General features: G+C 31.6%; 1 protein-coding gene across 1 annotated transcript; it reads right to left on the reverse strand.

Moving 5' to 3' along the window:
- Window positions 1-7,184: 7,184 nt before the first annotated feature.
- On the reverse strand, window positions 7,185-14,142 carry LOC139504042 (neurotrypsin-like). Its single transcript, XM_071294099.1, has 4 exons — window positions 14,070-14,142; window positions 12,538-12,676; window positions 10,655-10,845; window positions 7,185-7,339 (listed from the first exon to the last, which is right to left on the reverse strand). Exons 1-4 carry the CDS (start codon window positions 14,140-14,142, stop codon window positions 7,185-7,187), a joined length of 558 nt encoding a protein of 185 aa, XP_071150200.1.
- Between the last annotated feature and the right edge of the window lie 1,297 nt (window positions 14,143-15,439).

The following is a 15,439-nucleotide window of genomic DNA, read 5'->3' on the forward strand; positions in this document are numbered from 1 at the left end:
GCTACATAGTAATATGATATACCTGACTGGGAACAACCTGTACTCTTCAATACGGAAGGATTGACAATTTTGACTGAGAACAAAGTGAACTCTTGTTATGCTATGGCTATCACTATTTATTTAACAGTCTATCATTTTGTCTATATGTTTGCTTAATTATTGAGGCATTAAAAATAAAGAAAGTTGAAAAACCTTTGAAAAAATTATAATTTCATCAGTTTTTGGTTATGTTACTATGACAACTGAAAATATATAATGTATTATCATTATGCTTCATCAAACTTCAATCATTAATTTAGAACAGGGTGAATAAGTCATGACATTTTTTTAATCCATTTACTTGCATGACTTATCTATGAATCGATAATTGAAAGAAAAAAATATTTGGTGATTTTTGCTAACTTCTGAGTAATTTATTTTACTCATTTTAGACCACAGTAATGCTTATATAAGCTGCATTACAATGTATCATAATATTTGTTTACATTTACATATAAGCCTTGTGTTGTAGCTCTGAAATCATGGTATTTGATCTCCTTTTGTCTGTTAGGTAGAAACTCTTGCACATCAGATGTTTAACATTGCAAAAACTTGAATTTTCAAACTTCTTGTCCTGTTGTCATGGTAAACGTTGTTCGTAGAAACAAAAAATGTTTCCATTTGATTGTCTTGTGAAACTGTATTATTCTGTGTAAGTTTAACAAAAGATATGGCAACATTTGTCACACTTTGTACACCGATTTTGAAAGATGTACAAAAAACTGCTTTTGATCACTATGTCGTTAGGGGTCACAAAAACGTTTTGCGGTCAAAAAATAGTCTGGTGACACATATTTTTTTAAAATTTTTTTTAAAGCTCATTCTTTTAGCCATCTTATGTGAAATTTAAAAAAAATATTCATTGGACCAATTTTTTGGAAATTTGAGAAAACTAGAAGTTTTCAACAAAATCTGTGTTTTTTGTGTGCAGCAGTGTTGATGAAATTGGAAAAGAAATTAATAAATATGAATAAAACTGCCATTATTTGTGTTTTTTTTTACATTTTTAATGACAGTTTTGTAATAAATGAAGAACAAACCTTTAAAAATATTTTCAAAGGCTTGAAAAAAATCCAGAGTTTCTACATCAGGTATGTATTTATGCATAGACGTGATATACCAACTTTGGTGACCGTTACCATGGAAACAAGTCTGGTGTCATGCTATTTTTAACTCACATTTTCATAGAGGCCATTGCATAGTATAAGTATGCACATTGTAAGAAAAATTCAATGGTGAAAAAAAATTTGCTATATCTGTAGGGATCAACCTTAAGCTTTCTTATTTGATTTGTTTCTGATTTAGATTGTTTATCTGTGTTACTTCACTCGACAGTATTCAATTTTCCTAAATTCCACAAATAATTTTATTAGTAATATAATTAAAAAACATACTATGAAACAACATCTCTCCATTGCATATCAAATAACAGTGCACCTTTATCATATATCAAAGACGATATACAACAAACAGTTATAAATTGACGTATAACTATCTGTATATGTACTTCACCGAAGTAGACTGGTTTAACTGTACTGTGTTTACAATTTTAAATTTCAATAGCAAAGTGCACTTCTATACGATTTCTTCAATCGTTTTATTTTAACCAAACCTACCTTCATCTTCTTCTGATGGACAGCTCAGATAACAATAGAGGCCGACATCGTACCAGTGACTACAGTGCAATGCATCAATTGAATGTGTGCAATCGATCAATTTTTTTTCTAAACCAGAACAATTAATATTATCAAACCAAATGGTTCCCTGCCCATCGTCCACATATTGATGATTAATCATTTGTCCGGAACTATAAATAAATGATAGATAGATGGGTTTACATGTTCACTATATGGCGTTCTGAGATTTTGATTATGTTCAATACTTTTAAAAGAGGGACGAAAGATACCAAAGGGACAGTCAAACTCATAAATCTAAAACAAACTGACAACACAATGGCTAAAAATGAAAAATACAAACAAACAACAGCACACACGACACAACATAGAAAACTAAAGAATAAACAACACGAACCTCACCAAAATACTAGGGGTGATCTCAGGTGCTCCGGAAGGATAAGCAGATGCGGCACCCGTCGTGTTGCTGATGTGATATTATGTTGCGTAATGCTCCTTTGAATATTTGAATATAAAAAGAAGATTTGATATGATTGCCAATGAAACAACACTCCTCATTAGGGTAAACGACAGATAATTGAATATGCAGAAATCTTTCTGTAAAATGTGTGAATTTACATTAAAAACTGATTTACAGGAACAGTTAATTCTAGAGTACTAGTAGTTAACTGTGCCAGTGCATGTGGGACCATATCTGTCGTTTGGGAACTAACTAGACTTGAGGTTGGTAAAACATAGTGTTTGTACGTGTATTTCAATGCACCTAACAGCCAACATTTCTTGATTTACTAATCAAGTTCTTCCCTAATTCTATTCATTGGTATCGGTATCTTAACATTTGGTATTGATTCAAATTTTTATGAGAATTAAACCCATATAATCAAAATCACTGAAAAGCAAACCGGATTCTGTTTTCAGGTACTATATGTTTTGCAATTGCAAAAAGGCTTTGCAGTAACGTAAAGCTATTCTGAAAAACAGACACATATCTTTTTTATAACTGAAAAGTCATATGCTCCCAATTGCCCATCAAATTCAAGTAATAATGGTGAAATAAACATTAGCAAAACCTTTTTCAAGTGCCGATTATAGATCAATAAAACAGGTGAAAGAATTCTCACCTTTCGAAATTAACATGTGTCAATAGAAATTAGAAAAAAATGAGGTTTGCGTGCCAGTGTATGCGACAACTCTCCATCTAAGTCGCAATGTGTCAAAAGCACACAATTATATGTCGTAGTAAAGCCTTCAACATACAACCATGGATCAGATTAAACAGCAAGCGACAAATGTATCAGAGACCCCAGAGTTTTATCCGTACATAAAGCTAGTTAGTGCAGCTTTTCCAAAGTAGATCTTTTCTGAACAAAAGCTATCGTTTGATTTTAAAGAAACATATCAAGCTGTAAAACGGTACTTTTTAACATAATAGACCTCGAGAGATCGATTTCAATATTTGAATCTCAGAAGAGGGATCATTCTTAAATGTTAATCGGCTGATTTCTTTCAAAATTACATTTAAAAAAAGTGTCTGCTCTATGGTCGGGTTATTGTTGCTTTGACACATTCCCCATTTCCTTTTTCAATTATATTATGTATGATATATAGAATGAAATCTAAATCTTAGTTTTGGCTATTATATTATGAACTTCAAATTTAAACCAAAAATAGTCCCTTGTTAATTTTGGTATAAATAAGATGAAGGACCTGGGATTTTCGTATTATCACATCTGTGATAATGCTTTGAATTTTATACTCACCAATATCCGAGTTGTCTACATGCTACTGCTGCATCAACATGATCAAAGTAAGAAGAGCAAATTGTTCCCCATTCACCTTTATAATTAATTTCAAGTCGTCCTTCATTTGCAATACAACTTGAAGAAATTAAACGCAAACGACCTGAAAAGAGAATTCAGAAATGAAAAGAAGTAGATGCTAAATTAATGCGATAGAAATATATGTATTCGTTTGACTCACATTTACTTTGCAGGAGTCTTTTGGTAAATGTCTTTGTGTATAGATTTTCCTCAGGACTCTTAGTTTGACAATAATGTTTATTATAAAATTATTTATATTCCCTTTTCTTTGTGTAATTCGTTTTTTTAAGGCCTTTACATAACATTTTAGCAATCTTTTCTAGTAACCGAGAAATCCCCAAAGCGAATTCGACAGTCATATTTAGATATTATTTATTAAAATGTTTTTGTAGATATTATTAGTTATTCTTGTCCTAAATCATATTATATATATTTTTAGATTGTGCATTACGGATTGTGATGATCATTTGAGCTTCTACATCTTCTAACTATATATTTAACTTATTTTTGTAATACCTCATATGCTTATTGAAACTGTTTTGGTGCATCTATCAATTCATTCCAGTTTTCAGTTGTCCTATTTTGAAGTAATCAGAAAAGTTTGATATTCGGATGAACGAAGCCAAGGGAACATCATTGTAATTATGGTGCTATCTATACGCTACAAAATCGAGCTGCTTTTTTGTAAGGTGAATTTTAAAGGGTCGACAGTATTAAATTTTCAAAAATGTTAAAACTACTTTATTATAGTGATATTTTAGTGTTTGATACTATATTACTAATGATGACATTGTGTGAATAAATACAACGAAACAACAAGAAACAAGGTTTACCATATATAGAGCATATGCCAGTGCACCTTTAAGAAATTCAATTGAAAACAATCAGTTGAACATTAATGTATAGAAAAGGGGCGAAATATACAAGAGGGACAGTCAAACTCATAGATCAAAAACAAACTGACAAAGTCAAAGCTAAGAAGTAAAAAGACAAATAGACAAATCATAGTACATATGACACTATATAGAAAACTTAAGACTAAGCAACACGAACCCCACCAAAAACTGGGGGTGATCTCAGATGGAAGGGTAAGCAGATCCTGCTCCACATTTGAAGTTAATTTTATGGCTATCTTTATAAGTACTGTAGACCGTGAACACGGTAATGGAATTTCCATTTTACTATACTTAAGTCATGAACATTTTTATACGATTACTCTCAACGTTTGTTTAAATCAAATCCTACCTTCATCTTCTTCTGCTGGACAGTTTAGATAACAATGGAGGCCGACATCGTTCAAATGACTACAGTGTGATGTATCGATTGAGTGCGTGCAATTGATTAAGTTATGTTCCGAACCAAAACAATTTACGTTATCCAGCCAAATGGTTCCTTGACCACCATCGACGTATTTGGAGTGAATCATCTGTCCGGAACTATGTATAAACGAAAGATAATTCCGAATGATGTACATGTATTATTACATAAAGATACTACAACTTGTTTATAAACAGTGTGAAGTGCCCTATAAATTTTCATTAAGCGGGTATCATTTATCTTTCGTTTCGTATTCAACACTTGACGTCAAGAACTTTCTTAACATGTTTTATGAGGATTTTTTTTAAATGAGTCTGTAGAATGTAACATTGCTATCGTAGACGTTATCACGAATGTCAAACTTTAAACCATAGATTATCCTTATGAATTTGATATAAAATATTATGATTTAATTGATTTAAAATCATTTATATATTAGCAGTGGTGCTGCTTTTAATTTAATACACACCAATATCCGAGTTGTCTACAGGCTACTGCTGCATCAACATGATCAAAGTAAGAAGAGCAAATTGTTCCCCATTCACCTTTATAATTAATTTCAAGTCGTCCTTCATTTGCAATACAACTTGAAGAAATTAAACGCAAACGACCTGAAAAGAGAATTCAGAAATGAAAAGAAGTAGATGCTAAATTAGTGCGATAGAAATATATGTATTCGTTTGACTCACATTTACTTTTCAGGAGTCTTTTGGTAAATGTCTTTGTGTATAGATTTTCCTCAGGACTGTCAGTTTGACAATAATGTTTATTATAAAATTATTTATATTCCCTTTTCTTTGTGTAATTCGTTTTTTTAAGGCCTTTACATAACATTTTAGCAATCTTTTTTAGTAACCGAGAAATCCCCAAAGCGAATTCGACAGTCATATTTAGATATTATTTATTAAAATGTTTTTGTAGATAGGTTATTCTTGTCCTAAATCATATTATATATATTTTTAGATTGTGCATTACGGATTGTGATGATCATTTGAGCTTCTACATCTTCTAACTATATATTTAACTTATTTTTGTAATACCTCATATGCTTATTGAAACTGTTTTGGTGCATCTATCAATTCATTCCAGTTTTCAGTTGTCCTATTTTGAAGTAATCAGAAAAGTTTGATATTCGGATGAACAAAGCCAAGGGAACATCATTGTAATTATGGTGCTATCTATACGCTACAAAATCGAGCTGCTTACAAAATGATTATTTCAAATATTTAAAACTGAATGTTTCTTATGTTCTTTTATACTTGATTTTTGTTTTTGTTTTGTATTTTTTAAGGTGAATTTTAAAGGGTCGACAGTATTAAATTTTCCAAAAATGTTAAAACTACTTTATTATAGTGATATTTTAGTGTTTAATACTATATTACTAATGATGACATTGTGTGAATAAATACAACGAAACAACAAGAAACAAGGTTTACCATATATAGAGCATATGCCAGTGCACCTTTAAGAAATTCAATTGAAAACAATCAGTTGAACCTTAATGTATAGAAAAGGGGCGAAATATACAAGAGGGACAGTCAAACTCATAGATCAAAAACAAACTGACAAAGTCAAAGCTAAGAATTAAAAGGACAAACAGACAAATTAAGTACATATGACACTATATAGAAAACTTAAGACTAAGCAACACGAACCCCACCAAAAACTGGGGGTGATCTCAGATGGAAGGGTAAGCAGATCCTGCTCCACATTTGAAGTTAATTTTATGGCTATCTTTATAAGTACTGTAGACCGTGAACACGGTAATGGAATTTCCATTTTACTATACTTAAGTCATGAACATTTTTATACGATTACTCTCAACGTTTGATTTAAATCAAATCCTACCTTCATCTTCTTCTGCTGGACAGTTTAAATAACAATGGAGGCCGACATCGTTCAAATGACTACAGTGTGATGTATCGATTGAGTGCGTGCAATTGATTAAGTTATGTTCCGAACCAAAACAATTTACGTTATCCAGCCAAATGGTTCCTTGACCACCATCGACGTATTTGGAGTGAATCATCTGTCCGGAACTATGTATAAACGAAAGATAATTCCGAATGATGTACATGTATTATTACATAAAGATACTACAACTTGTTTATAAACAGTGTGAAGTGCCCTATGAATTTTCATTAAGCGGGTATCATTTATCTTTCGTTTCGTATTCAACACTTGACGTCAAGAACTTTCTTAACATGTTTTATGAGGATTTTTTTTTAAATGAGTCTGTAGAATGTAACATTGCTATCGTAGACGTTATCACGAATGTCAAACTTTAAACCATAGATTATTCTTATGAATTTGATATAAAATATTATGATTTAATTGATTTAAAATCATTTATATATTAGTAGTGGTGCTGCTTTTAATTTAATACACACCAATATCCGAGTTGTCTACAGGCTACTGCTGCATCAACATGATCAAAGTAATGATGACATATTGTTCCCCATTCACCTTTGTAATTAATTTCCACTCGTCCTTTATTGTCAGCGGAACACGTCATTAAGCGTAAAAAACCTTGAAAAAATCAATCATACCAATTCAGATGATTTATCAGTGTAAGAAGTTTTCAAACTTTTTATATCCATGTGACACACATACTTTCAAAACCATTTTTTAAAGCTTTTGTTGTTCAAGTTTGTTTTTCTATAGTATTATAAAGTAACTCAATTGACAGCAGACTTGTTATATGTACGCTAAAAATTAGAATGTTTACAAAATGATTTAATAGATAATTATGTTTTAAAAAGTCAAGCTTTCATGAAAAAGTATAATGCTAAACACTAAGAGCGACACAATTGAATTAAAAAAAACCAACAGATTCCTAATTAGTTTGATCATGTCAGTGCAAGCTAAAAGTAATCAGTCTGTTAGAAATAAGTTAGACGTGGACACAATGTAGACCACTCAGATGCTATATTTATGCAAGTTTATTTTATAGGAACTGTACTACAATAGACCGAGTTACTTCTAAACAATAATGTGTTTTTCATTTTCTAATACAATAGCCATTAAATTGAAGATGGAAATGGGGAATGTGCCAAAGAGACAACAACCCTACCATAAAGCAGACAACAGCAGAAGGTCACCAACAGGTCTTCAATGCAACGAGAAATTCCCGCACCGGGAGGTGTCCTTCAGCTGGCCCTAAACAAATATATACTAGTTCAGTGATAATGAACGCCATACTAAACTCCAAATTGTACACCAGAAAAAGTTAAAATAATACAAGAGTAACAAAGGCCGGAGGCTCTTGACTTGGGACAGGCGCAAAAATGCGGCGGGGTTAAACATGTTTGTGAGATCTCAACCCCCCCCCCTATACCTCTAGCCAATGCAGAAAGTAAACGCATAACAATACGCACATTAAAATTCTGTACAAGAGAAGTCCGAGTCTGATGTCAGAAGATGTAACCAAAGAAAATAAACAAAATGACAATAATACATAAATAACATCAGACTTCTAGCAGTTAACTGACATGCCAGCTCGAGACTTCAATTAAACTGATAGAGAAATTATGTCTTCATCATATGAATATCAGGCACAATCCTCTTCGTGAGGGATTTAGTATCATACCATCATAAAATATATGAGAAGAATATAACCCGTGTCATGCCAACAACTGGTTTATCAATAATAGATGTGTTTAGTTCCGATGCAAAGACCCTATAAGTGAATCAATATTAACGCCAAAATATGCAATCTTTAATGACCTGACAAAGTATCGTAACTATATCCCTTCTTAATGAGTCTATTGAAAGATTTTGTTAGCTTCTGAGGTGAATACTGACATTTTTGTGCTTTATAAAGAATATTTCTATAAAATATTGAATGTGAAATACCTGAACGTATAAGAAGTCTGCATGTTGAGCTATATTTCCAAATGATGTCCTTATACCGATGATAAAATTTAGTAAATGCTTTGACCAATTTATATCGAAAACCCTGGTGTAATAGTTTTTCAGTAATACATAAATTTCTCTCGTTAAAATCTTAAACATTGTTACATACACGAGCGAATCGTACAAGTTGAGATCTATAAACACCGTAAGATGGTGACAAGGGAACGTCACTGGTCCATCTAAAATGGATAATTAACGATAGGAAAAGAGAAATCATCTCTTTTACATGTTTTATCAAAAATTTTAGTATTAAGCTTTCCGTTAATGATATATATATATATACATATCAAGATCGAGGAAAGGGCAGTGGTCATTGTTAGTACTAGCTTTATTTAAAGTAAGTTTACTATACATACTGAAGTCGTCATAATTGAGAGCCAAAATATCATCCAAATATCTAAAAGTATTATTAAATTTGTGTATCAGATGTTGTTTCTATTGGTCTTTGCTGATTTTTGTCATAAATTGTAACTCATAGCAATACAAAAACAGATCCGCACAGCTAGTCCCCATTTGAATTCCGATAACCTGACGATATACGCGAACAAAAATGTTATCAAGTAAAAATTCAAGGGCAGATATAGTATCAAAGCATGTCCAATTGACATAGTTTTTTTGTTTATTGCTACTAAAAAATTACCTAAAAGAGTTTGAACATATACATGATATATATTCACATTCTGACTTTTTATATGCCCATTTAATTAGGTGTGATTTTTTTCTTAATGAAGATGTGAGACAATGTGGTATATAGGGTAGAAAAATCGAAACTTTGAACAGATTAAAAAATCCCCAATATACATGTAAGCATGCAATTTATCAAGTACTTCCAACGAGTTTTTGACACTCCAAAAGTAATTAATTTCACTATTTTTGAAGGCCTTATTTGAACAATTTATTATCAGGTTTTTGATTGTACCAAGTGTACTGGTAAGCAGAATAGATAATTTAGTAGTGGAACAATGGCTTGAAGACGAAATAAATCTATATTTGTAAGGTGTTTTGTGTAGTTTCGGAAGCCAATACATAGTTGGGACTTTCATTGTTTTTGGTTCTGCTTGTAAAGCGGTAGCTAAAAGTTTATGTTTGTTACAGATGTCGTTTTCTGAAAATGGAGTCAGTTGGAATGTTAATGAATTGGTGATTTTTTTTTTGTAAAATCTCAATGTAAAATTTACGTCAAACAATAATAATATTGTTAGCAGCTTTATCGGCCGGGACAAAAACAAATTCCTTGGTACGAGAAATAGGTTTATTGTACTTATTGTTAAGAGTAAAATGTTCTTTAAAATGTTGAATACGTATATCAACTATGTTCATTACTGAATTTAAAAAGAGTCCAAAGATTTTTTGTCAGCTTTTTCCTGTTTTATCCATTTCAAACAGTAAGTACGGAGTGAGTCGTTGATGATATCACGACACTCATTCCAATTAATAATTGACGGGGGACGATATTTAGGTCCTTTACTGAGGAATGATTTTAACTCTCGGTCTTGAACGATATTAAGATCTCCTGTTATAACATGGGAAATGGGTCCATAAATGTATTCAGAATTACTGCAATTACATGAAGTAGGTGTATTTTCACTGATATTAACATCTTTACACAATTGGCTATAATTAAACACAAATTTACGGGTAGATTTCTTGTAAATATAACAAGTAAGAGGGAGTTCGGTATTATCAAAATATCCAGGAATGCACATTTTATACTATAAAGTTTAATGCCAAAATTACTGATTGGAAAGTCCCGTATCAAATGGCAAACCCAAAAATTTAAACACACAAAACAAACAGGTAACAACTATCAAATTCCTAACTTGGTACAGACATTTTCTGATGTAAGAATGGTGGATTAAACCTGGTTAATAGGTTACTAAACCTCTCACTTTTATGACAGACGAAAGTTTGTTTAAAACTCTATCATACCTTCATCTTCTTCTGCTGGACAGTTGAGAAAACAATGGACGCCAACATCTTCAGAGTGATGACAATGCGATGTTTCGATAGAGTGTGTACAGTTCAGTAATTTACTTTCTGAACCAAAACAGTCTATGTCATTTAACCAAATAGTACCCTGGCCGTCATAAACAAGTTTCGAGGGAATAATCTTTCCGGAGCTATAAATAAATGAAAGATACAAGGGGTTATATATTCCCTACTTTTGGTTCTGTAATTTATATTCTGTTTATTACTCTAAAGTGGAATACTCAATCATTCACGTCCCGTACAAAAAACATTGGTTGAGAGGTTCTACTACTCTTTAATTGTTAATGTCTGTGTCATGCTGGTCTCTTGTGGACAATTGTCTCATTGCCAATCATACCACATTTTCTTTTTTATATTTCCGTTCAGTCATTTACTTTTTTGTCAAGTACTTCTAATGTCTAGTTGATTACACGAAGAAAACGTGTTTGTACAAAGACAATATTGGAAAGAAACAATCTAATTTTCAAGTAAATCAACTGGATATAATATCAGTGTAAAACTTGGTGACTTGGTGTATCAGAATATCACGAATAAGTCAAACATATAAGTTATGTAAAAGCTCGATGGTAACCACATGTGTCTATTTACAAAGGAAGTTTTTTTTTACTAAAATGGTATTATGTTAAGCAAATTATTGGTTTTTGAGATATAATTGTACCACAACTCAAACGAACATGCTTTTCACTTTAAGAACATGAAGAAAGCACGACAGAACGCATGCTTACAGTTTTCATGGTATTTTGGGAAAATATCAGCTGTTTGTTGATAAAGGAGAAGGTCCAGTAAAACCCTTTTTTCCCCTAAATATAGCAGTTATTTATTGGAAAGTAGAATGTTTCTGCTGCATAAATATTGGCTGTTTTTTGACAATAAAATGCACATATGTCGAGTACTAGCATCATTAAGTCATGCGAAATTACTCAAATCTGCACAGTTTTAGCAATTTAGTTACATTTTAAACTAAATCTTAGACGGTTTCCGCCTTAAATGAAAGTGGCCACATTTGTGTTCATTCTTTATATTAAAATGTAGTTGTATTAGATGATAATACACAACATATAAAAAGGTTGAGGATGAACACGGATGCGGCCACTTTAATATTTGACAAAAACGATCTGAAAAGTGACATTTTTTGGCATATTTGATAGAGTTTTCACATCTAGGTATTAATCGGAGCGTTTTGAATGACTAAATCAGTTAAAATCTTTCACACAAACTAGTTGAATCAACTGAATTAGACACTCCTGAAATTTGAGGCCAAAATCGGCCCTTACCGGACCTACTTTTTTCATAATATCCATGGACTTTTTATTTCGCAAAATTACTATTATCTATCGGAATGCAATTTTATCTTTTTTTCGGATAAATGTTCGTGTTCTAGGATGACAGAAAAATGAAATAACAGAATGATTGAATGAATTCATAACGGAATGATGAAAAACTGTATGACTGGATGGTGGAATGAAATACTGATAGAATGACAGAATGAAGAACGGAACGACAGATTGAGTTAATAGCAAAATAAGGAATGATAGACCAATTAAATAACATAATGATTGTATGAATGAAAGAAGGACGGACTACATAAAGATCTGCATATGCTAAATACTTTTGAAATTAGCTTACGAAACTAATTATATAGTATCGAATACAGATTTTTGTGTAAAAAAATTAGCTGTCGATCAAAAATTTTTTGATATTACATTTATAATTTAAACTTTTGAACCTTAGATGATCCCTAATACAAAGGCCATGAATTGTGACATATGGACTTATTGGAATTGATTTTTATATTTTGTAACTGCTTCAAAATCAATACACACCAATATCCGAGCTGTCGACATGCCACCTCTGCATCAACATTTTCAAACTGATTATCACAAACTGTTCCCCATTCACCTTCATGATAAATTTCCAATCGTCCTTTATTCGTTTGACTTGTCGAAAGTATACGCAAATCACCTAAAGATAGTTAGGCCAAAAATAAGATATAAGGTACGTATGAACATACATTTCATTTATTCATATCGTCAGAGTGATGACAATGCGATGTTTCGATAGAGTGTGTACAGTTCAGTAATTTAATTTCTGAACCAAAACAGTCTATGTCATTTAACCAAATAGTACCCTGGCCGTCATAAACAAGTTTCGAGGGAATAATTTTTCATCGTCCTTTATTCGTTTGACTTGTCGAAAGTATATGCAAATCAACTAAAGATAGTTAGGTCAAAAATAAGATATAAGGTACGTATGAACATACATTTCATTTATTACTTCATTGTCTAAATTAATTACAGTTCAAAAGTTCAATTGATAACGTCATCTTTTATGGTCGAATCATTTGGTATGCACTGAAACTCAGGTTTACCACGTATCAATGAATGTATCAACGTCGAAGGCTATGACTGCATGTAACCTACACCAAAATGATTGTCAGAGAGATCAACCAATTATGTTGGGCATGTTTTGAGTTCTTTTGTTTACTTGTTGAATATGCTTTTGTTATATTCATAAAATTGTGTTTTTGGCAATTATACGGTTAAATTTAAGGGCCATAAATGTTTTTTTTTCAGTTGAATTTAAGTATATAAATTTGAAATATAATGGTTCACTTTGATAAATTGTGACTTGGATGGGGAGTTGTCTCATTGGCACTCATACCACATCTTCTTATATCTATGGCATGCATCTGTCTGCATTCGACGATTTAATTAGCAGTTGACGATGTGGCCGTTAACGTGTCCCGCAAATAACGTCGGTAATCAAATATTCTTTAGACGTGGCGTTTTTACTACAAATTGATCTGGTCATTGATGGTCATTAACAAATCAAATCTGCCTGTATCGTTGTTTGATGGACAATAAGGAGCGTTTCTGATGTCCAATTATCTGGTTACAGTACAAGTTCTTTTTCTTTTTGCAATTTTGTTATGTGTCTATTTGGACTTTTGTTGTTCAGTCTTTGCAATATCATGAATATGGAGATTTGTTCAACTGATTTTAATGAACATATGAATTGAAAAAATTGTATCACTTAAAAATAAACTTAAAAATCATTTATTGGTTTCAATTTTTGCCTTAAGAAATTTGCGCGAGTCAGATATTGATTTTGTTAAACAGAAAGAAGTATGAATAGTACTTATTTGAAAAGCAATCATATCTCGCTTAAAACCATCATCAAATAAGGTAGCTGCGTTTTTCAAGTCCGTTAGTATAAATGCATTTAGTCATGAATATGATGGATAAAAAATTCATTGTAAATTTCTTAATCATTATTAAATTAATAGTTATTGTTTCTTATTAGTGTACTAAAAATGGTGGTAGGTCAAAACGAATGTCTAATTAAATTTACCAACCCAATAGCTGGCACTCGACCTCACATAATAAGTTCATTGCAGTTAGAAGAATGGTCCATACCAATTCATTCATTATGTCTATAAAATAAAATATGGTATTAATAGACATTCTTAGAAAAAAGTATGATAAAAAAAACTGAACTCCGAGGAAAATTCAAAACAGAAAGTCCCTCATCAAATGGCAAAATTAAAAGCTCAAACACAGTAAACGAATAAACTACATCTAAAACTGTTAACGAGAGTTTCATTCGTGTTTAAAATTGACTAAGAAACAACGGTTCTTTAATTAAAAAACAAAACAAAAACAAAAAACACTAGAAAAAAATAGTAAACTTAAATGTGTTTTTATTTGAATTACAAGGCGAATAGGCGAATCAGACAACCAGACTCTATTGATTTATATGTTTATCGACCCCACATGTCATTGCAGTTAGAAGAATGGTCCATATCAGTTGATTTGTTCTATCTATAAAACAAAAAAATAGTATAAGTAACCATTAATGGAAACGAGTAAAATTGAGAATAGAAATGGAGAATGTGTCAAAGAGACAACAACCCGACCAAATAGCACATAACAACCGAATGCAACCAATTGGTCTTTATTGCAGCGAGAAACTCCCGCATACGGAGGCGTGCTACAGCTAAAGAAAAATGTTTACTAGTTCAGTGTTAATGGACCGAATTTGATGTCAGAATAGATATCAAAAGAAACTAAACAAAATGACAACGATACATAAATTATCAAAGAAATATTAGCAGTTAATGACGTGCCAGGTCAAAACCTATGTCTATATCATATGAATATCAAGTATATTCCTTCCTATTAGGGGTTGAGCATTTAGGTCTTATAACTATGGTTTTATTCAGGTTTATAGTCACAAAAAACAACGCGTCATCTAAAACCACTATGAACACATAGTATATGAACTCTAAAGTAAAAATGCGAATCATGCTAACAGACCATATAGCATTGAATATTGTTTTTATTGGTATAAATATTGATTTTGTTATCAGTAAATTTAAAGCAAACTAAATATTAATAGTATGTTATATACATATACACAATCATTGTACTACAATCTGTCGATATCTGTAACTTGGCATTGTTTTTCACTGACTGTTTATGACGTCTTTACACTAAATTCATTGGATGTTGGATATGTACGGATTGATAGTTTAGTCTTAGATTATTATTATTTTTATTTGTTGTAAGTGGTTTTGAACGAGCTGTTAGATAACTGCGAGTACTCTCACATCTGTTCATTAATTGTGTCTTTATGTTGTCGGGATGTACAAGTACTCGTCCACGTCCACTTGTACTTTTGTCCATCTGATGAGTTAAGCCTTTTTCAACTGATTTTTTTAGTTCG

The sequence above is a fragment of the Mytilus edulis genome, chromosome 14 (assembly GCF_963676685.1).
Source record: "Mytilus edulis chromosome 14, xbMytEdul2.2, whole genome shotgun sequence".
In the NCBI taxonomy this organism is placed as follows: Eukaryota; Metazoa; Mollusca; class Bivalvia; order Mytilida; family Mytilidae; genus Mytilus; species Mytilus edulis.